Source organism: Talaromyces atroroseus, assembly GCF_001907595.1.
Source record: "Talaromyces atroroseus strain IBT 11181 chromosome Unknown scaffold_25, whole genome shotgun sequence".
NCBI lineage: Eukaryota > Fungi > Ascomycota > Eurotiomycetes > Eurotiales > Trichocomaceae > Talaromyces > Talaromyces atroroseus.
In genome coordinates, this window is record NW_017971457.1 from 1 (window position 1) to 21,950 (window position 21,950).

At 49.2% G+C, this 21,950-nt stretch overlaps 8 protein-coding genes across 8 annotated transcripts; 4 read left to right on the forward strand and 4 right to left on the reverse strand.

The window, feature by feature from the left end:
• Positions 1 to 1,850: 1,850 nt before the first annotated feature.
• On the reverse strand, positions 1,851 to 2,791 carry UA08_09468 (hypothetical protein; the record flags this gene model as incomplete). Its single annotated transcript, XM_020265412.1, has 2 exons — positions 1,851 to 2,731; positions 2,785 to 2,791. The coding sequence occupies 2 exons, from the start codon at positions 2,789 to 2,791 to the stop codon at positions 1,851 to 1,853; spliced, it is 888 nt and encodes a 295-aa protein (XP_020115371.1).
• A 3,155-nt stretch (positions 2,792 to 5,946) lies between these two features.
• Positions 5,947 to 6,839, reverse strand: UA08_09469 (hypothetical protein; the record flags this gene model as incomplete). Its single annotated transcript, XM_020265419.1, has 2 exons — positions 5,947 to 5,971; positions 6,040 to 6,839. The coding sequence occupies 2 exons, from the start codon at positions 6,837 to 6,839 to the stop codon at positions 5,947 to 5,949; spliced, it is 825 nt and encodes a 274-aa protein (XP_020115372.1).
• Positions 6,840 to 9,283: 2,444 nt separating this feature from the next.
• UA08_09470 (hypothetical protein) lies at positions 9,284 to 9,835 on the forward strand (the record flags this gene model as incomplete). Its single annotated transcript, XM_020265420.1, has 1 exon — positions 9,284 to 9,835. The coding sequence occupies one exon, from the start codon at positions 9,284 to 9,286 to the stop codon at positions 9,833 to 9,835; it is 552 nt and encodes a 183-aa protein (XP_020115369.1).
• Positions 9,836 to 10,430: 595 nt separating this feature from the next.
• Positions 10,431 to 11,249, forward strand: UA08_09471 (hypothetical protein; the record flags this gene model as incomplete). Its single annotated transcript, XM_020265421.1, has 1 exon — positions 10,431 to 11,249. One exon carries the CDS (start codon positions 10,431 to 10,433, stop codon positions 11,247 to 11,249), a length of 819 nt encoding a protein of 272 aa, XP_020115370.1.
• A 192-nt stretch (positions 11,250 to 11,441) lies between these two features.
• UA08_09472 (hypothetical protein) lies at positions 11,442 to 12,554 on the reverse strand (the record flags this gene model as incomplete). The annotated part of the gene is made up of 1 exon (XM_020265422.1): positions 11,442 to 12,554. The coding sequence occupies one exon, from the start codon at positions 12,552 to 12,554 to the stop codon at positions 11,442 to 11,444; it is 1,113 nt and encodes a 370-aa protein (XP_020115367.1).
• A 591-nt stretch (positions 12,555 to 13,145) lies between these two features.
• On the forward strand, positions 13,146 to 13,898 carry UA08_09473 (hypothetical protein; the record flags this gene model as incomplete). The annotated part of the gene is made up of 2 exons (XM_020265423.1): positions 13,146 to 13,469; positions 13,524 to 13,898. The coding sequence occupies 2 exons, from the start codon at positions 13,146 to 13,148 to the stop codon at positions 13,896 to 13,898; spliced, it is 699 nt and encodes a 232-aa protein (XP_020115368.1).
• A 940-nt stretch (positions 13,899 to 14,838) lies between these two features.
• Positions 14,839 to 17,432, reverse strand: UA08_09474 (hypothetical protein; the record flags this gene model as incomplete). The annotated part of the gene is made up of 5 exons (XM_020265424.1): positions 14,839 to 15,941; positions 15,992 to 16,368; positions 16,417 to 16,739; positions 16,795 to 17,044; positions 17,104 to 17,432. The coding sequence occupies 5 exons, from the start codon at positions 17,430 to 17,432 to the stop codon at positions 14,839 to 14,841; spliced, it is 2,382 nt and encodes a 793-aa protein (XP_020115358.1).
• Positions 17,433 to 19,304: 1,872 nt separating this feature from the next.
• Positions 19,305 to 20,911, forward strand: UA08_09475 (hypothetical protein; the record flags this gene model as incomplete). Its single annotated transcript, XM_020265425.1, has 2 exons — positions 19,305 to 19,695; positions 19,743 to 20,911. 2 exons carry the CDS (start codon positions 19,305 to 19,307, stop codon positions 20,909 to 20,911), a joined length of 1,560 nt encoding a protein of 519 aa, XP_020115359.1.
• Between the last annotated feature and the right edge of the window lie 1,039 nt (positions 20,912 to 21,950).

Below are 21,950 nucleotides of genomic sequence, written 5' to 3' on the forward strand. Positions count from 1 at the left end.
AATACTCTCTCGGGAGATAACCCTACCAGGAGAAACCCCGCCCAGGAGAAGACCTTCCCAGGAGAAACCCCTCTCAGGAGATCGACAGAAAGCTGGCTAAATTACGATCTCTCGGGAGGGATCTCTCCTAGGAGAGATTTCACCCAAGAAAAACGTCGCTTAGGAAAGATCTCGCCTAAGAGAGTTATCGCCTAAGGGGGTTAGATGCCTTAGAATATTTCAGTGACTGATAGGTCTACTCCTGGAGCGAATTCCTGCCCTGTGAAGAATTTGCTGAAGAGACTTTCGAAGCTGTAATTCTGTGATCTACATCAAAGCTAGCTGTAAAGTAGAACAATATTATAACTGTACTAGTCTATGGCTGGGAATAATTATTTATTTATTTCGTAGCGAATAGCCGCTTGTTTTAAATCAAGCTATTTTAAAGGGAGAAGTCAAATGGCGCAGAATAAAATCTAAGATAGCATGTAACAGCAGTAGATTGAAGATAAGATAGAAATATTTTGCCTCTTTGTAATCCCGAAGTTCAAAACTGGATATAGGGTCCAAAACTGACACCGTTGAAATGTGCCCCACGCAGTCTCAAGGGCTGACCAGTAGAAGTCCATTTCTCAACGTGGCCGGTAGCTCTTGAGTCATTCACGCTGTCTTTAGCGACCTTCTACTTTTCGGGGCCTCTACTTTCTGAGCCCTTCTACATTCTTGGCAGGGTGTTAGACGAATGTTCAACTAAACGTTGTTGCCTAGATATGAGTCACAGATCACGTGCTTAAACATTCTACCACTCTAGTAGCGCGCTCTGTCGCACGCTCTGGCCCTGCAACTCTGAACCTACCTCAACATCGACTAACCTTCCAGAATTGAGGCTATACTGTTCCCCAAGAGACCGCGTCTCGGTGTCTCCCTGGGTGGAATGGCCTCGCGAGAGGCACGTCCGTGGCCAGTTGGCGGGCGGGGCCGCCAGGGCTCCATGGCCCAGGGGGCTGCTGGGCGGTGGTTGTCTGTCTGTGTCTAGATGTCCGTGGCTCTGTCTCTCTGGCTTAGTGTCAGGGGCCACTGATCGGCGGCGCTGGCTCTACTGCCTCCGGTCCGTGTCCATGCTGCCCGGGCCTGGTGCCTACAATCTTACGTCATCTCCGAGGCCCTGCCAGATACATGAGCTTTTCTTTAGAGCTGACCAGGACGGGAGGCTCTCGGCTAGAATATACGATAACTTGGGATTCACTTCCTAATTTCTACAGCTACCTCGAAACCATTCCATACTAGGAATAAAATTCCGGAATACTAATCTGAGGATCCTTTTTCTGATGGGTTGGTGCGGCTCCATCATTCAATTGCGTCATGGTACTGTTTCCCCAGCGGAAACACGACGCTTACTCATCCGCCTGTAGCCCCACAGCCCCACTAGATACCGTGGATCTGGTTCCAGGCGTGAACAGAAAGCTTAGTCATTGTTCTGGGGATGACGATCAGACCCACTCTAACAGGCATTGACCTTCAATACATAAAATGGCGTCAGCCCCACTAGTTACCGTGTATCTGGTTCATGTATAATGAGCCGCCCACAACCAGGTGTTAGTTCTCGCAATCAATCCAATCCTCTACAATCCTAATCGCCTGTCCAGGTATTGCGGGCGTTCCCGTTCCTTCTTAATGTTCCTGTCTAGCGTCATCAACTTGGGAGATTATCTAGGTTATTATTATGAGGTATGGCGAGAATGATTCTAGGACGGTTGTCGAATCTGAAACCAGACTGACCCTCTATCGATTAACTATATACGTACTAGTACGTTTCACCCTAGGGTAGAAAGAGTGTAAGGCACTGTAGAGCACATGATGAGCCCAAAGGTTTATTTCCAACCTCTGGGTGCTAAAGCCATGTGCGGCCCTTTGCCATTGTAGTCACGGGACTGAGAAAGCTTGATCCTGTTCTGAACTTCAATCTCAACTTTACTTTTCCAATGACCTCTCAGTTTTCCGTTGTAATTTCTCCACAGCGTCGGTAAAAATCGAACATCTTGAATGCAGTATTGTACAATCTCCGTCGTGAGGGGGCGAACATTGAACACTTCGTAGCTACCTCCCCGCTCTGGAGCGAACAAGTTCTTTCCTTTTTCTTTTGCAACGGACCATTCCCGTATTTCCGCAGTTGTCATGGATGCATCGTGCTCAATGCATCTTGCCAGACCGTTAACACGTCTCTTCGAAAAGCTACGCGTCGCAAGCTCCATCAGTTGCAGGTCCTGTACTCCAGCGAGACGAATTCCAAAATGACTGTAGAGAGCATCCGAGTCATTGCGCACATCAAAAAAAACCTTTGGAATGGAAGGTGTTTCAAAAATTTCTTTCAAATTTCGGCCAAGTGGTGTTCGGTACGTAAACGCATCCTTTTTCAAGACATAAACATCGATGAGATAGGTGGTGTCACAGGGCATGATGTAAATCTGGAGGATTGATATGGTTCCGTTTCGCGAAAGGTTAACCCCTTCGAGATCGACGTACAACGAGGGAGGATGTGTTGCCAAGGCATCTATTGTCTCAATAAGTTCGTTTATGCCAGTGGTTGTTGAGATAATGATTGGTGAAGTTTTATCTTGGAGACTTGTTCCAACAAGAGTGGTTGTAAGCCCCAAAATCTCAGCATCTCTAACTTCGGTAGATGCCTGTGATGAAGTCGTCGAGGTCTTGATATTCACATCTGCAGAGTGTCCACGAACTCTTAATGGTGATACTACAAAGCTCAGAATTACTTGCGTATGCCTGTTGCTGATGAGCAGTACTTACGAGACATTGTAGGAGACCTCGAACCTTCCTTTTGAGTGTTGATTGAAATTACACTGTCCATAGCAGCACACGGAATTCAAACTATATTGCGAGCATACGGATGGGCAGGGCAGATTCATTTATATCAATATTCCATTTTAATTCTACAACGATCGATGATAGTCAGCTGTATAACTCCCGCAGCAAGATTCCACAGAGCGCCCTTGCTTCTGGCAGGAATGTATGTCAATAAATGGCATAAAGCCAGCTGGTCTGATGCAGTAGAATTTAAGCCTTATATGTAAAAGTTTGGCCACCAACACATAACCCACATTCTGACACGTCACAACCTCTACGAGGCATAAAGCCCCTTACCGCAATCCAATGCTTTCTGGCGCGCCCAATTGGCAAATTTTTGATGCTGCCAATGCCATAAGACACCTGTACAAGGTTACACAGCAGTGAAGGTAATCCCTCGACAAAGGTCGCTTCGCATCGTCTTTACGTTTCTTACCAGCTAGCTTCTTCTCACGTGGCGATATTGTCCACCACAATACTAGGTACGTTTCTATCTACTACACATACAGTTATTCTCTAAATTGCCGCCGCCGTATCATTCTCTCATTCAATATACGTCATGGTTCAGTTTTCCCAGCGGAAACACGAAGCTTATTCATCCGTCTGTCGAGCCCCACACAGCCCTTGTTCGTGCTTACCTTAGTCATGGCTAGCTTCAGGCGTGAACAGAAAGCTTAGTCATTGTTATGGGGATGACGATCAGAACGATCAGACCCACTCTAACAGGCTGGACCTTCAATACATAATAGCTTCCCATTCCATGCACCTTGGAATTGAATTCCATCTAAACACCCTCCGTCTGAAAGAACTGACTTTTTAGTGCTTTGGTAGAACCAAGCAGCGGCCATCGTGTAGATTCATATCTGATCAGATAGATACAGTCGTATTTCAATGCTGCATGCTTCGTCTGCATCCTGATGGCGGCAACCCTTCCCGTCTCTTACAACAATCCTTTGATGTGTAACACACCAGTCAAAGTGGCCCTCCTCAAAACAGCGTCCTGTCGGTAGTTTTCCGCATTGCGGGCTTCGCCAATCAGCAGGGTGTCCAGTTCCAAACAAAACAAGATACCTACCAGGGCTCCTGATGATCCGATCTGCTAATATCCTCCAGTATCTCCTTTAGGATTTCATTTTCAAAGTCGTCGTCCATTGAGTCTGTACGCTTTTTGCTTCTCTCACTGAGCTCTTAACTGAAGTCGCATCCAACGCATCCAATATGATTATAGCCATTGATCACGAAGATTGATGAATTATATACCGACAGCCTTGGATCCACATTCGGAAATAAGAATGTAGCAGATCCGGAGGCGGAGTATAATATTTTAATAAAGAATCGGAGTTTTAATAATCCCGATTCTTTGTTCGTATTTCAAGTGTCTTTCTGTTCGGCGAAAATCCGGCTACGTGATCGTATTACACACTGTATACTGATATGAGACCGATATCCGGCCCATCAACGTCCCCGAATTCCCTGCGAGTGTTACACAGCATCTATGAATACTGCTGGTGCTTTCATGAATGTCCCGGCGGTAGATTCATCGGCAAACAACGACTCTGACTACATTGCATCATCTGCTGGACCCAGAGAGGCTTCAGCTGATAAGTCTTGAATTCGGAAGATATTCAAGATTTATCAAGGGAATTTTAGAAAGAATACAGAGTTCCAAATCTATTCTAGCCGCAGATCGCCACGGACGAATCAAACAGGCATCTTGGATGCGCATGCAACAGAACTTGAAATATTCAGTACCGAGTACGGAGCAAAAGCCGGGAAGATCTGCGCAGAGTTTTCCAAGGACCATTATTCAATCAAATTTCGGAGCATATCTTAGCAGTCACTTTCGAAGTCCCGATATCGAAGTGCCGGGAAATGAAAATAACATAGTAGAAGATAACACATTCTACGCCGCCTTCAGAGGAAGAAAGCCTCCCCAACCTAGCCAAGCCAATAGATCAGGCTGGGAAATGGGAACCGAGCAATCTAGGAATGCACCAGGATGATCCCTTACATTTGAAGGGATTATTACTTGTCCACAGTCATCGTGATATATTACAGTAGCATCGGTCCTCATGTTACATTATCATTCAACCGATGGAATGGACCGTGTCGTAGTGCGCACCAACACCGCTTTTAGGGTGTTACGGTAGCTCACATAGTTTATGGAGGCTGTGCTATGTGCAGTATTTCAAAACATTTCTCGAATCTCGGAACCCTAAGTTATAAATATTGTGCAATTACTCCACTTCGGACAAACCTAATTCTTGACAGTTTACCACACCGCACGATATCCCACAGTGAATCTATATAATTGATGGAGTTGGAGGATCAGCTTTACCGTGCTTCAGATTAAAGCTTTTTTCTTTTCTTAACTTTTCGTCGCATTGAAGTGGATACAAAGATGAGGGTATCACGGAGCCAGCAAATAAAGAATAAGGCAAAGAACGAGTACTACGCTATTTATTTGGGCCGCGTTGACGAACCGACCATCTTTTCGTCTTGGTGTGTCTATCCAAGTAGCCAAGCAAAATAAACACTAATCTATTGCTCAGGGGTGATGCACATCCACGGGTGACCGGGTGTGAAGCAAAGCACGGCGCTTTCCCTACTCTTGAAAAAGCTCGGAACTTCCTGAGAGACGAATATGGAGTCACAAAGCCCAAAGAAGTTTTAAAGGAGGAAGCAGGAGAAACGGCCCCATTACCAGGCAGTCAAGCGTTCTATGCTGTAGCTAATGGTGAAAACCCTGGGATATATCCTTGTTATTAGTATGTGTCTCCAGTCCCCATCTTCTAGAACTGTTACTTATGCTGTCCAGTGGAAAAAACGGCGCAGCGCTAGAAGTTAAAAGGTTCAAGGGATCTTGCCATAAGGTTTTCAGAACTAGAGCTCAGGCAGAAGCTTTTATTGAGGACTGGAAAGACTCATATGCTGACATATGGCATAAAGCTATAAGAGAAGCACTAGAGTACAGTCTCAGACCAACGGACATAAAGATTAGGGTTGAACAGATATTATCATGGCTGCCTGAGAGCGATGATTCAATACATATGGAAAATTTGAGCATCAAGGAAGAATAGAATCTGGTGAGTAGTTCTGCTACTTTTAAGCTTCCTCAGGCTCTTCGGGACTGTACCAGCACAATATTAGCTTCGACTGAAAGATGAGGAATACAAAAAAAAAAGAGGCGTCGCCTACAATATCCATCTCAGGGTCGCTGCCCGGGCGTAATGGACCAGCTTCATATCGCGTTTTTCATCATCCGTTAACTGCATCATTGATTCCACGGCTGCAATAAGTGGCTTCTCATAGGGCTCATCGTAGGGACTCATGCACGAAAGCGTCGCAAGTTCATAAAATCGCGGATAAAATCCAGCATGGGCCCAATCGAGAAGACAAATGGATTTTCTGTCTTCTCCAAGTATCATGTTGCGACGAACCAGGTCCATATGACAGAGAACGAGTGGATATGGACTTAGATCAATAGAGTCGTTTCTAAGTGATAGACGCCTGTTGAGATAGCGATTCAAATGTGCAACAGACACGAAGGCCCTGTCCACGCCATCGTCACCCCAGAGATACCCCTGCGGACCCCGTTCACCGATTGGACCTGGCTTTTGCCCTTGTTTGATTTGCCCAAGGTGGGCAATGATATTGGTAATGCGGGGTATGATATCTGTGTGAATGGAGAGGTCCAAATCCGAGAGTTTCTGGCCGGGGGCGTGGTCCATAAATAGAAATCCTCTTCCTAATTCATCCTGGATAAAGCGATAAACCCTAGGCACTCGAACGATGTCATGATTCACATTATTGTAAGCGAATTCTTGCATCGTTGCTTCAGTGGCTGTCACGCTGTATCCCCATTTGGCGACGATGGTATGAGTGACTTTGACCACGATTGCGCCTATTATGTCGGCAAACACGGCATCTTCCTTTCCTCGCTGAATACAAAATTGGATCAACTCCTCATTACTCGCTGTTGTAACATCCAAAGCCATCATGTTCACACCACTGGACAAAGCTGAGCGTCGTAAGCAAAGGTGAAACAGGTGGATCACTGCGTGTCTGAGGGAAGACGGCACGCACCCTAGCTTTGCTCTTAGACTAAAACTATGTTACAAAGCTACTGCATCCAGGGGAAAAAAGGGCATTCTGAATGCTAGGGGAAGATATTTCTCTTTCTCCCTCGTCAATCTCCATAGCCGATTTAAGCCGCTTGGTCAGAGTCCACTTTTGGCAGGGACACCAATGTTGGTTAGACTCTGCAGATCGTTGTTTAAGGTTTGGATGACTAATCATAATCTTCTAGGATATCAAGATCTTTGGACCAATAGAAACAGAGGTATCATACAGCGCTAGAGGAGTCCAGTTTTGGCCTGAAATCCAAAAAGCGCCTTTTAATCAGACAGGGATCCTAGATTCGTCTAGGTCGTCATTTTAAAAGGGAGGATTTGGCTGCTATCGTTTATCTGACACTGGCCGATGAAGACTCTGAACTAGCGTACCATCAAGTGCGATGGAACAAACGACTAAACCGCTCACCACAACGGGAGAGACACTACTGAAGAAACAGAAAAGACAGCAGCGAAACCGTCGCGGCAATACACTCTTCAAAAAGGCATGCGAGCTAAGCATTGTTGCTGATGCCAACATCTTTCTTGGAATCCAATTTCAAGATGGGCGAATCAAGACATTCTGTGCAGACAAGACAAGCTTTTGGTCATCAAAGCTGTCGCACCTGGTACTATACTATGCGTAACTTAACCGTCAGAGCTAACTGCGGAAAATAGGATCAATATTATCCCATCCCTCAATGGAAAACCCCCAGGGATTTTCTGACCAATGATGATTCGGGAGCAAGGAAGAGAATACAACCAATCAAGAAGCAGGGTAAGCAAGGAGAATAGTGTGTAATGAAAGCCTAGCGCTCTCACATATTTATTCAGTTCGGATTTGTTGATGCTGGCCTACGGGGGGATCTTGCCATCTGGAAATTCTTGAAGAAGGGTTACATCATAATGGATTTGAACATTAACTACAAGAGTCTTAATACCAAGGCTGCTTGGTTCTGACAGTCATCATTGATAAAGATGCGCCCAATTCAAGCATCATGTACATTCATATACTCCTCTGACGCCTTCAAGAATGTAACCTGAAAATCAAGATCCGATTCTGGGGGCCTTTCCACATTCAGCTGCCGTACGGACCAGATAATCCACAAGTGGATCTGAGTGTTTAAGGGCTTCGGCGATAACATCATAGGCTTCTCGCTTGACACAAATAGGAAACCCCTGGCTAGTGCTTATCCCGCAGGCAAGAACTTTCGATAGTATTATCTGACAGCAACGTAACTTCTTCCGAGAGATTCGGCGGTAATGACCCTCTTTAGGGTTGAGAATCCGATTGCATGCCCGAACAACATAATTCACATATTTTCTCCCATAATGAGGCATGCTGATAGATTTGATGCCGGTGGAGAAGTCAAAAATGGTATTTTTATGTCGGATTTTGGGGCAACGGTACGAACGTAGTTGTAAATGAGGACTCAATCTCAGTACCCGCTGCTTCACACGATGCGATGACGGAGTTCTTGGGCGTTTGGTGTTGGTTGCTGCCATTCTTGGAAGCTTGAATCCGCTTCTATAGATGAGGTTTGCTTGAGCAGGGATGAGGTGAAAAGGCACTTTGGAATGCGCGAGGCACGCAGACAATGTGAGAGCGGAAGCACAAATGTGGTTTCTGAAAGGTGCGTAGTAAGAAGAAAAATAGAGATGTGAAAGGGTAGGTGGTAAGGACGGGGGAGAAGGGGCCTTTTTATACTTGCATTGATCCAAATTGGCCATTCCAGGACAGGAAAGATATGCAACACGTATATTGGTCTAGCTTTTCTAGGGTTTGTCGCCGTATGCATTGTACCACTGACTCACTTGCGAGACTTTCCGTGTCCGTGAAGCCTGACTAGAGAGTAAAACCTGCCGAATGAAAGGCAGCTGCGGATGATAGCAGCAGGAAACTATCCTGATTTCCAAATACCAGTGACTTGCCACCGCAGCGACGTGTCTAATGTGGCTGTATCCAAAGGCCTCTTGAATTGACCATCACTAACCGATCGTGGGTCAAATGACGCCGCGAAGGCTGTGCCTTGGTGGTACATGCAACGCTGGGTCACCAGGAGTTCAATAGATAGGCCACGAGCGGTCCAATTTGGCTTTAGTGCTGCAGCATGAAGTGAGCCTTAAGGCGGCTGTGTACGAGTCTTGAAACTGAACTCCCTCCTGCGGTGGATGCTCTGCCCGTGAGCCCGTCGTTGGTCGAGTGACTGCGTGATTATGGTGGCTGGGTGGTTTGCACCATGCTATATAAGGCCTCCTACTCTTGATCTCCGCCGGTTCTTTCCATTAACACAGATAACTCTTTCATATTTTTCAACAAAGCAAGCACCATGGAAGACTCGAACTTACTCCCACCCCTACATGACTTGTTCTTCGCTATTCCGGCCAAGGAGTCATCATCTCCGTCCGGGAGCCACAATGAAGACGGCGAGCTATTTGGAAAGCTGTGCGAGACACCGTCGACATATGACAATATTCCCATTGGTTTGAGCAGCGATGAGCTTGAAGAAACACCTTCATCCGGAAATGAAGATGATAATCTTTCGACGTATTATACCGTGACGCCATCAATGTGTGGCGAAATCCCTATTGTTCTCAGCACCAACATCTTGTCAACGGACGAGGGCAAAGAATGGAAAGATTGCTCGCCAAAATACGAAGAGTCCATCCCACAAATTGTGGTGACAACCTCGCCGGAAAATGAGACTGATCGCCTGGGCCAGAAATCAAACCGTGAAAAACCCAGTTCGAGTATCATCGGTAATAATAAACCGGGCGGCGGAAAGACAGTCGCGATGAACGAGCCCTACCTTCAGAACCCGATCATATCGCATTACCAAGATTCTGGACATCCACAATTTTGGTTGCGGCTATCGTTGTAGGAGGCCCAACTGCGGATGCCTGAGTGGCTCAAGATGTGCTGGGAGCAGCAAGAAGTGTTGAAGAAAGCGGCACCGATCAGAGGCAGCAAAGCGAGATTTCCTCTACAGGCAAGACGTTGACGACTTGTAGGGCCTTCTGACCCGGTGCTCCTGATATGTAGTTCCATTGCGTAGCGAAGTTGAAGAATGGCAATTTTCTCCCATAATTATTGTGCAGAATCCCACAGTTTTCGAGATCTTGCGAGTCAATTAGTTGGTGTATTATCCGTGCGGCAGAACAGCCAATCACAGGAACCATATAAAGCTGTTACCGCGCGTCGAAATGAACGACAAATCACAGCAGCGTCCAATGGTAATTGGCCTTTAGACCAGAAGACTCTTTTAACCACGCGGTAAAGCCCCTCGTGCGCCAAGGCAGATCGGGTAATCATGTGACCTTGGTTATGCATTTCTTTCTCCTAGCTCCGAAACTCTCAATACCTGCATATTTTCCTGTTCACGCCGTCTGGCTGAGCTTCAAGGATATGAGACACTCTGAGCAGGGTGAAAGTCTAATACAGTTATTCTCGGTCGCCGACCTCACCCACAGGCCAAGATGTTAGGAATGGCACCCTCCGCTCGAGATGAACCCGTTCGCAAACGCCCAAGATTAAGAAAAGATCCGGAAAGTTCTCCAAATATCAACTTCCAATCCCTTCCCCCGGAAGTCCGATTGATGATCTGGGAACGTACATGGCCTTCCGCACTGGTCGTCGAAGTTGCAAGCCGGGCAAAACTGGATGGTGATGAAAACGATGAGTTCATGGTATTTCGTCCTGTAAGCTCTTTTGTTACACTACTGCAGACAGACTTTAGCTCGAGGCCCGTGGAGAGTCCATCCCCATTGGAGAAATGCCCATTTCCGATCGCTCTCTGGATATGTCAAGAATCCCGCATGCATACGCTTAAAACATATGCGTTAGTCCAACATCCAGAGTTGCCGGAATGCGCTTTCTATTTCAATCCTCGTCAAGACCTTCTCTGGTTAAGTTGCGATATCGCAGATGACATTGAAGGCCTTGAAGAGCTACGGGCTTCCTATCAGACTTCCATTACTCAATTCAGGATCCTTCTTGTCGAGGATACGGAATGGGAGGACTGGCAATGGGACCCATCGTCTGCCCCAGCCCTGTCAATCCTGCCTGGACTGCGGACTGTCGTATTGATAGGGGACGACCATGATGATAATGGTACACTTATCACGTATTGTGCTGAGGAATACCAAGAACGTGCTACCAAATACGAAAATGATTATCATACTTTCTGCGAGTCCATAAATCCGGCTACGTCATATCGGCTTGAGTACATGGATCGCGGAGGCAATTCTTACCTCGGTGTATATCACAATGATGTCCAGGTGCAAGCCAAAACCTAATACCTTCGGACGCTGGATTTTATCAGGAATGTCTTAGGAGAAGAGTTTGAGGAGTGGGAGGAAACGACAATCAGCTACTTGCACTTCCAGGTATCTATATCCTTTGAACAATATACCGCATCTATTCATTCTCTATGGGAGTGTTCACGACGACAGCAAAGCTGTCTACAATGCATTTTCTCTCAAGACACATTAATCCTCACCCTCACGGTAGCGGCATCTGAGTTGATCTGCAATCATCCTTTGAACGGCCTGGTTGACGTATAGGTCCTTTCTCTGGAGCGGGTGGCCAGTCATAGGACAGGAATGGTGTTGCCGAATATACTGTTCAATGCTCGATCGGTCATACGTCTGGCCACAAGAACATAACAGGGCGGCAATAATTGGCTGGGATGTAATGGGGTCGACAAATCGAGGGAGGGGGAATGGGGGATACTCGGTGTGACCTTTGATGCGCATCAAGTCACAGGCAGCCGCATATTGTCGCCATCGGTCGCTGAGATGCTCAATCTCTCGGTTAGGATAGCATCTTCCGTATGCCTGAGAGACAGCCAGTCGGTGGAGACTTGACTGGTCGTAGGTCTCACCGTCTGGCGTGCAAGCTGCCTGAATGATAAGGTTGCCGGTCAATTGGTCAACGAGAACATCAGGGGGCTGGCAGTTCCTCGATTTCTCCGAAAGACGTGACACAGCCGTGTCAGGGGCTCGGGGAATACTGGCATCCTGACGAGGGTATTTCTCGCCTCGGCCAGTTGGACGCAAGCTGAGTGGATTACCGTCGATTTGCGCCTCCACGATCCGTCCGTGGCTGAGATGACCGTGCTTGAAAATCAACGAATCGAATGCCTGTCCTCCAGTCACCAGCGCATCATCCTGAACAATGGACCGGACAAGAAATCCTCCGGTGACCCGACTGTTGCCAGATATCTCGGAGTCGCAAGCTTGACCGCCGCTGATTTGTGCGTTGTCGGTCACAGCAGTGTCTTGAAGGGTACTGCCACCCCCTACCTGGCCATGACCTTGGATTGTGCAGCCTCGCAGCATTCCACCACTGATCCTTGCAAAGACACCAACATAGGTGTCTTCGATTCTCCCTCCTGAGACACGGCCTTCAATGATAGAGCCTTTGATGCAGCCCCCTTCGATGATTGCGTCGCGGCCAACAGTACTACCGCATAAACGAACTCCTTGAGACAGATCGATCCTTGCCCCTGGAGATATGGTTACATTTCCAATGAAGGTTGTTGACGACATCTCTCCGACAAACTCCACTCCTGGAAACCGTGATTGCAAGTTTGCAGCCATGATGTTTGCTCGGTATCTGCTGATCTCCGACTGGAGAGTAATGAGCTATTTATACAGAGCAAGGCACAGTCCCTCTAAACTCACTTGAGAGCTAGAGGTGCCTTGCAACAGTAGAATTGCCACGCTACGGGCCCGACTCATCCGTATTCTTTCAGGGTAGGGAGCTTGGACTGGGATTTTGGCGTCTGAATGGAACACAGCCAGGAATGCCTTTTGCAAATGGTCCTCGTGATGGTCCAGACTAGGTACCCTGGACCAGTCACGATTGCTGCCGCCTTGAGCCATGAAATGCACTTCGCATTAGCTGCATCATGATGTCTCGCTATCTTTCAGCCAGACGGCGGAGCCAGAGAATGTGAGCCTGTAATTCGGACCAGGTCGGAGTAGAATAACACGCTATCACTGACAAAACCTGCCATCGTCATCCCATGTTGAGCCTAGCTTCGTCACAGAAAATCGGCAATCCGACCACCAAGCATTCGTGCTAGCGTGACTCCTGGGTTATATAAAGCCTCTTGACACCCCGTGAATGAGGTCCTTCTCTTCCGTCCAAAAAAATCTTTCTTTCCATATTCAGGCACGGCCATCATCATGGAAACAATTCAACCCTCTTCTCCAGGCGAGCCTTCTCATGAAGGGAGCCAAAATCCTATGGACTCTCCTCCTTCCACGATTCCCCTAGATGAACCACAGTTTCGCGATACCGAAAGCACTGCGGGCTCCATCATTGTACTGGATGATGACGACGACCAGACTGCAGCTTCCACATCGCGACCGCGGCGTGCAAACAAAAGGCCGCTTGACTATAGCTACCGAGACTATGAACAGCTGATGGAGGCTGTTGCCGCACGCAATCCTCCACGCAGACGGAAGAGGCAGAAAAACGCCGATACGCTGTCACTTGAATCCACATTGGTGTGTTCCGTATGAATATTTCGCTTAATATTCCTTGCAGCTGACACATGCTAGGAACAATTTTCCCAGGATGTTCGGGATCAGGGCCAAGCGTGGATACAGGAGATCAAAGATCTTCGATACGCGCTGAGGAGTTTATACGAGCGAAGAGAAGACCTTGAAGAGAAGCTTCGTGCGTCAGAAGAGAAGACACAGAAACTCCAACGGGCTCTTGATGAACGAAAAAGCCTCCAGTACTTGCAGTGTCAGATCTGTTACAAGTCAAAGGAATATTGGCGCGTACTTGGCTGTGGCCATGTGTATTGTACTACCTGCATAAGTGACATGAACACGGCTGAGCCACTATTCAACTCCAACTGTCCTTGCTGCAGAGAGCGCATCGTATCCTGCAAGGCCTTATATCCAGAACTAGTTGAACATCAGATTTAACGGCAAATGAGATGTTTCGATGTCACTTGATGTATACACATTGTCATTGCATAAGAATGTCTACTTTACACTCAGATCATGAGCAGCTGTATTTTTAGTTAATTTCTCTGACGGGAATTATTAAGCTCTATTTCTGTGTCTATAGCATCCTGTACACATTGCATTTGCGCGAGGTTGATCTGTGGCTTACCTGGGAGGGTTTTCTCTTGAGCTATATCTATCGTGCGAGAAATATGTCTTGCACATAAACTCTCTTGCGCATGGTTTCCCCTATTCTAATTTCTCTCACGCAGCGTGCCCTTGGTCCTCATTTTTATGGATCTCATACGAGAAAGATCTCTTGAGCAAGACATCACTTGGGACAGATCTTAAGGTTCTTTTTTCAGTAAAATCCCTTGTGCCAGATGAAGCGGCAGATTGAAGGTAAGAGCCTCGCTACGCCTAGATCAATCGATCTTGTGCTTATCAATGTAATGGGAGATTTCCTTTCAGGGATCGGATAGCTCGCACCGGCATCAAACAAAAGTATGCTATAGGAATTAAGCTTAGCCCAAGAGGAACGCGCACTTAGAGACAAATTTATGCTATATATTTAGGCTCAATTCGTCGGTACACAAGTCGAAAAGAAGATATTGTCCTTTGGAGAATTTGACAACCAAGCAAAGACCAACTCTGCCCCGAGAAATAAAAAATGGAAGGGTGATGAAGCAAGACACAGGAACATAGAGATGATTAAACTCTAATTCATCAGATTAATAATCCACACATCTAGATTAGGGTAAATCATGCCTTGAGACAATGAACAATACTAAGGCCGTTCCTAACGATGTTTCTCGAAAATTTAAATTTCGTCGACTTGGATGGATTCTGCATGCGTAAAGAACAGAATGTGAAGGGTCAGGGCCAGCCTGGCGATCCAACAGAAGGCAGGAGAAAATCTCTAGAGGCCTAACCTCGAAGGTGGCACGCGAGAGACGGTTCCATGCACCTCCTCTGCATGAAGAAGAAGATGTCTCTTGCTTTCCATCTCCACATTGCACACATTGCATGGGACCTTCTTGCCCTCAGGCCACATGGGTTTCGCATGCTTTCGCACAAAGTGCCGGCTGAGCGATCCAGGATCATGATAGTTCCTCGTCCGCTCATGAACGGGAAGGCGAGGGTTGCCCACACACAAAAAACAGATGACGGGCCTCTCTGTTTTCTCTTTGATGAAGATGGTGTCGACCGCCCGACGGAGAGCAACAGCGTCTGCGCTCTCCGGCACCGGTTCCTTCTTATCACCGACAATGGAGCTAGTCGGAACGTACGCTGGGTTAGGGGGGGCCGGACGTAATGGCGGACCCTCTTCAACATCCCCATAGTCTATCACTGCATAGATCCCGCGGATCCTTCGCCCCAATTCCGCTTCTACCGTCGGCTCCGGTAGGGTCAAAATCGCGTCCATCAACCGCAGAAGCTGCGGGGTGATCGCCCCGGTCTGTTGAAACGCAGTCAAGACCTCTTCATCCACCACTTTCCCGGTGAGTTGTCTCTCACTGTCAATCACCGGCTGCTCGCGTTTATACCGCTCGAGATTCTCGCGCACCAGCCGGTTCTTGTGACGCTGTTTCACATTCCGCAGGAGACGAGATGCTCGCTGGTATCTCTTCTCCGCCTTCCGGTACCGACGACAAATCCGAGGGCATTTTTTCTGCTGTGCGCGCGTCGCCTTTCGTCGCCTGCAGAATCCTCGGCACTTACCCTTGAATCCAACGCCGAGCTGGTCGCGTCGCTGCCGGCGTTGGATGACTTGCTGGGCGATTTTTATCACTTCCTTCAATTTCTCCACCGATCTCGACAGCTCCGACGTTACCTTCCACGGACGGCGGGGATCAATCGAAGCACTCATGGATCGAGCAAACCGGATGAGATATTGTTCAGGCGTCAGACCGCGGGCGATAGCCTGCGCGTCCACATCGATACCCACACTGTAATGAGTGATGAAAGTCTCGATGCTCGCGTGCTGCAGCATGACGTTTTGCAGCTCCTTGCTGACGTCGGCTGAAGAGGATGTGGTTAGCTCAATTCGCCATCAGACACCGGGAACTTACGGCTATTATTGAATGCTTTCGCAGCCCCGTAGCGAAGGGCATACGGCCTCATCGGCTGTTCGAAGCCGGTGATTTGTGCCCCGCGGCGGAGCCGGTATCGCAAACTACCTCCGGAGAGCCGTTGGTCGAGGGCAATCCGAACACCGTCGCTTTCCCGGATCGCTTGGCAGAACACAAATTGGTCCAAGAACTCGTCCTTGAGCGGAAGGTCCTGTTGATTCAGCCCGTGCAGCACTCCGAGTTCGTACAATCGCTCCGGGCTGTTGACTCGCGGCGATTTGAACGCCTTGAGCCGGAAGAGCATGCCCAGGAGAAAGACATGAGGACTGAGGACCAAGGTCGGGTCGAAGAGAATCTCCGGGATTGAGAACGGGTCCCTGGGGTGGTTAGCAGACATCGGGATTAAGAGTGAAATGGACACTTACTGGGGTTTTTTCTCGAGAAACTGCTTGGTCGAGGAGAGCGTCAGGTCAATCAGTAGCCGCGGACGGTCATTTTTTGGATCTCGAATCAGACGGAGGTACAGGTCCCGATACCGAATGTTCAGCAGCGCCTCCGGCCGGCTGCCGGTGATGGCGGCGAGTTGACAGAACAGAAGGAGTTGGATCCGCTGCCATCCGACCTCAAAGGTCATCTCCCTGGTGGTCAGCAGCACCCGTGCAAACTCCGCGAGGTCTTCGATGTACATAATGGGTTTGGGACGCGGACCGACTCGAAGATCCTTCTCTTTGGCCACGATGGCAATCACCTACATGTAATGGTTAAATTCTGACCATTCACTGTCTCCTAAACGCATCGCTCACATCGTTGATCTTTCTCAGGGCCATCGGGTCCAGCCCGTGTCCCATTTCCCTCTTGTAGACCAGATGCCACCATTTCCAAAACGTCTCCAGCGAGTCCTGGCTGCGGATGCCGGGGCATCGCCGGCCTCCCTTTCCGTGTCGTCGGTCACATCGCCATTTCAAAAAACCGTACATAAACCGAGCGGCCTCGTCGGGATCCTCGAGTGTGCGAAAACATTCATCAGGGTTCTGGTGGGTAAATCGACAGTAGCTAGAAGGAGAACGTCAGTGGAATAAAGAGCGTCAGTGCCGGGAGATACCTGAACCTACCGGTTCCAATAATGCTTGGTGTCTTCCAGCTTCTCTCGGGTAAGCGGGCTATATCGCTGTTGCCGCAGCTGCGAGACGTCGAGATTCTCTGCCGCCGCCAGGTAGTATTCGGGGCCGTATTGGACCTCACCCTCCATCCGCATGAGATCCTCCACCTCCGATTCTGAGCCGGATTCATCGCTATCACTGTTGTCCGACTCCTCGTCCGAGAGGCTGCTGTCTGAACTGTCCTCGGCGGGGTCCGTCGAGAATATGCTCGGTGAGCCTGCGCTGGCGACGCTCTCATGGTCCGAGATGACCATGTCACTACCGTCATCGGTCGTGGTCATCGTGAGAAGTGAATATGTGACGGCCAGCCAAGTGAGAGATGGGAGCGTCTGGGAGGAGAGGGCGAAGGACGGGAACGGAGGGGACGAGGCCTGTTATAAGCCGAAGGGGGGAGGGTAAGGCGAGGCCAGGTCTGAGACAGACCGGGGAAGCCCATGGAAGAGTGTGGACGAGCGACGCCATTTTCGGCTCCCTCTGGCTTTGAAAACTGTGGTGAACAGAGCAGTGCAGCGCGGACAGGAACAGGCAAAAGCGCAACAAAGACGGCGCGGTCGAGTGGGTCCACGGGCTGGGTTAAAACGGCGTGAGAAAACGGTTGTGGCGGCAAGGCGCGGGTGCGTGGCAGCAACGGCCGTCGCACGTGAGGGACGGCTTGGCGGTTAGTGAGCCTCGTAGAGCGGCATTAGATGTGACCCTTTTCGGCAACACGCTAACCGGATGAACGTATAATTAAGTATTTAATGTGCCGGTTAGCGGGGCGCACGTTTCGGCCGCCGGCCAACCAGAACGCGGAACGGAAAAGAAATTCCCCGATCCCGTTTAGCGTTGGGCTGTGGCAGTAATGGGGTTGCCGGATTCGGCGTAGCGGTCCGTCTCGCCGCTTTAACGGCGGCCGCCCCACCGGGCGAGGCCTATATAAGCTGCGAGTGCGTCCTCGAACGACGACCGTCACTTCCACGTCCGTTTTTTATTTTCCCCTCGAGCTGTGCAGCGGTCTCGCGTTCCTGTGCGCCGCCGGGTGAGACGGCAGGGGAATCGTCGCTCTCAGACCTCGCTGGCGCCCCCCTATTTTTTCAACGATCCACTTTGTGCCTGCAGCGCCAGCCCTCTCTTCATACGACGATTGACTACTTGTTGCACGAATGAAGTCGAACTACGATCCGGCCAAATCTATCATGACGGGGTTTTGCGTCTTTGAACATGAATACATATATGAAATGACTATCGAACCAAAATGAGCCGTTTGCTTCCTCTGCTCGTCTTAACGAGGCAGAACTCCATTCAGCGCCTGCTTCGTTTCCCCAATTCTCGCCACCGGAAGATTTTGGCCACACAAGCCAATAGCCCGGTCGATTGATCCGGTGACTCGATGACGGCTTTTAGGCAGCCGGAAATCAGCCACTCCAGTCCTCGTCCGTTTCTGTGTTGTCACGCCGCCATGTCCGTATGCTAGCGCATAGTCCACTGCTACAACGTAATCCTAGCAAGAGAGACCAATGGCAAAAATACCGCATTGTTCATTTGGAAGGTGGGTGACGTCTTCATTCAGCCGGAAATCCAGGGGTTTCATCCATTCTCCAATGACACGGCTTGACTCATCCATCCATCACGGCAGCGGAAGGGCAATTCGAAAGATAACGCAGTCATAGATGGGGTCGGCATAGCCTCGATTGTGGATTGAAAATGGGGCTGCTGGAAAATGAATGATACCTTGATCGAAGACGAAATACGAGATTAATCAATCCACTCTGACTCTCACAGGCTTCACCAATAGGAAGCTGAATCTGAGACGTCCAATAGACAGATGCGGTCCGCACTGCCTCGATTGTGGGACAAAGGACAGCCGAACGCGAGGATAGACTGTGTTGGATGCGCTACCGAGCCGTGTCTCATTTTTGAGCTGCAATTTCTGTTCGTTAATTGGAGGGAAATACACCCACCGATGACGACGACTGCATTGGCGTTGCTACGGTCTTATCTCCATGAATGTGCCAGTGGTTGAGGCGGCAAGAGCGGCTCACCGATTCGAGGAGAAAGAGCAACGATCCTTTGAGCTGTTGCACCGCAAAATTGGGTATATATATCCTTACAGCGCGCGGCCTGAAGGATGGCACCAGTTCCTTTTGCTACAGACTCCCTGTTTGCACGCCATCATGGCAGTTACCTTGAACAATATCAAGTTTTATCATCCGCCTTCCCTCCCTGCCCGCCCAATGAAGAGCACATATCCTAATCATCAGCACCCTTCGTTTTCTCATCACTCATCAGGAAAACCCGATCCTACCCCTTCGACGCACTCCAATTCCCCCTTCCCCTCGTTCTCACAACCACTGCTGCGTCACTCTCTTCCTCCCCGTCCACCAACTATTGTTCCCTCCAGTCGTTCCGCATCTGAGACTCTACACATTTCATCCAAATTATCTTCAGCCAATTCTCTTCCCGTGCACGAGAATGATTTCGACCGAGCACTGGATGAATTCCTTTCTGCTAAAAATGGCAAGGAAAATAGCGATCGAGAGTCGCCGAATCGTGTCTCTACACAAGGTAACTCCTAGATCACGTGGCTAGTCTGTTCTTTACTAAGTGAGTAGAACAAGGAATTGACGACCTTCTCCATGCGATTTCGCCTGATCCAGAGAAGTCAAGTCAAGTGGCTGCTGACTTGCCGTCGTCTAGCATCACCGCACAAAACCCCCTAGAGTCACCGGCGGACGGGAAGCCTACGCAGCCAATCACAGGAGATGAATCACAGCCACAGGAAGAGCTCAATAATCTCGCGTCCGCAGCATCAATGGATCCATCGCCGGAATTCTGCACGTCTGCACCGCATACATTAACGTCTAGTGTGACCAATGCTGATTCGACGGGTACGGCCATACAGGACCCCGCACCGGAATCGTCCATTGTCAATCGAGAACCTTCAAATACTCCGCGTTCAAGCAGAGTTCGGAATCACAGCTCAGAGTCCGGCAAAAGCTCCCAGAGAAATGAGAGCACCGACTTGCAGGGAGCTTCAGGAGATTCACAGGGCGCCAGTTCATGTCAATTAGGGGAATCATCAGATCGAAAGAGAAGTCCGTCAGCGCGTTTGTCCTGCCCGTCAACTCCGCTGGTCGTGAGCCCAGGTCCGTCTCGTTCCGTTTCATTGCGGAGAAAGTCCTGTCGGCGGGCCTCTGGTTATTCGCACGGCTCCGATTGGATCGCCGAAGACTCTCATGAATCGGACTCGGCTCCCTCTGATGATGAGAACGACATAGACTACTTAGATACCTCCGAGATAGAGGAAGCCGGCGAGAGCTTGCCCCCATCTAAGCGTCGTCGGAGAAGTTTGGATGAATCTTCATCCACTTCTCGAGGAATACCCAGACAGTTATCTGCCGAGCCTCCACGTGCTGAGCGGCCAGAGTCACCGCCAGAATATTTGAGCGCAGAGAGTGAGCCGATTCCCGTCCAAGGTTTCCTCCGATTACGATCTAGTGGAGCCGAGGTCAAGTACTGCTTAGAGCTGTCACAGACGGATTTTTCGTCATTGTTCACAGGCGGACAAAGAGAATCTCGGCCACGGCAGCGGACAGCTCATTCCGCGAGAAGGGCTCGATTCACGCCTGAGGAGGATGCATGCATTATTGCTTTAAAGGCCAAAGAGCTCAGGTGGGATGAGATCGAGGATCTATTTGCGCAGCGATTCCCATACCGAAAAAAATTGTCCCTGCAGATGCGCTATTATACTAAATTGAAGGAGTCAACGAACGAAGCATGACGAGAGGGGTAGGCACATCATCGTAAATTAGGCTAAAACAACTGAAGCAATACCTTCTTGCTTGTGAGCCACATACACCACCAGATCGTTGGCAGACAAGTGTAGGCAAATGGAGGAATGTATATTTGCTATCTTCATGAGTAATGTCAAGGCGTTGCAAGGCGTTGCCTTAACCAGTTAATTTCAGTACCGTATTTCATGATCGACAGCCACATCCTAAAGTAATGACTCGTTGTATCTCACGCCACTATGGATACAAACGAGGTATGAGAGGGCAGCTAGTTGACTAGGAAGAAAGACGAGGCAGAGGATTATCCGGTATCTTCGGTTTACGGATGGATTGCAGATCAACAATCAGCTAAGAACAACCCAACCATGTCTTTTACCGAATTATAGTAAACGTGGGACCTGTGAATTACGCGATGCGGTTAGTCTTGCCGCCTGGGGCCTAGTCCTCCCGTACGCCGTATCGTCACGGCGGCCCGTGCCCGCCGTCAGGTATAAAAGCCCCGTCCCCTCGCTGTTTTAACCTCGTCCCTTCCACGTCTGCATTTTCCCCTGGAACATCGCCCTCGCCGTTGCGCCTCTTTGGTCGGTGCTGACTCCTGCCAGCGGCCGCCCCCACTATGTTGGCACCACCGTCGGAAATTGCGGTGGCGCCATCGAGCCATGTCCCCGCTGCCTTGGGTCACTCGAGATCCCTGTGAGCTGGCATGGAAGCTGATGCAAGGTCTTCATTGTCCCATCGTGAATTGTCTTTTCCTTTCACTTCGCTTCAGCTTTGATTTCTGTTCTGTGCTCCAGTAACCCCCCGTTCTGCGCTCGATGCCGCGGCTTCTGGCTGTTCCTTCGAGATACCGGTCCCATCGATTCTCCCACCCCCCTACAGCAAACCTGTCGCAGCAGACCTGTCGATCTTGTGTGTCGTGTCCGCCGACGGAGAGTCCAGCTGACGACGACGACGACGATATTGCTTCAGGGTGAAACAAAGCCAATAGCATAAATACCTCACGGGTGATCGGAGATTTGTGCCGTGTCA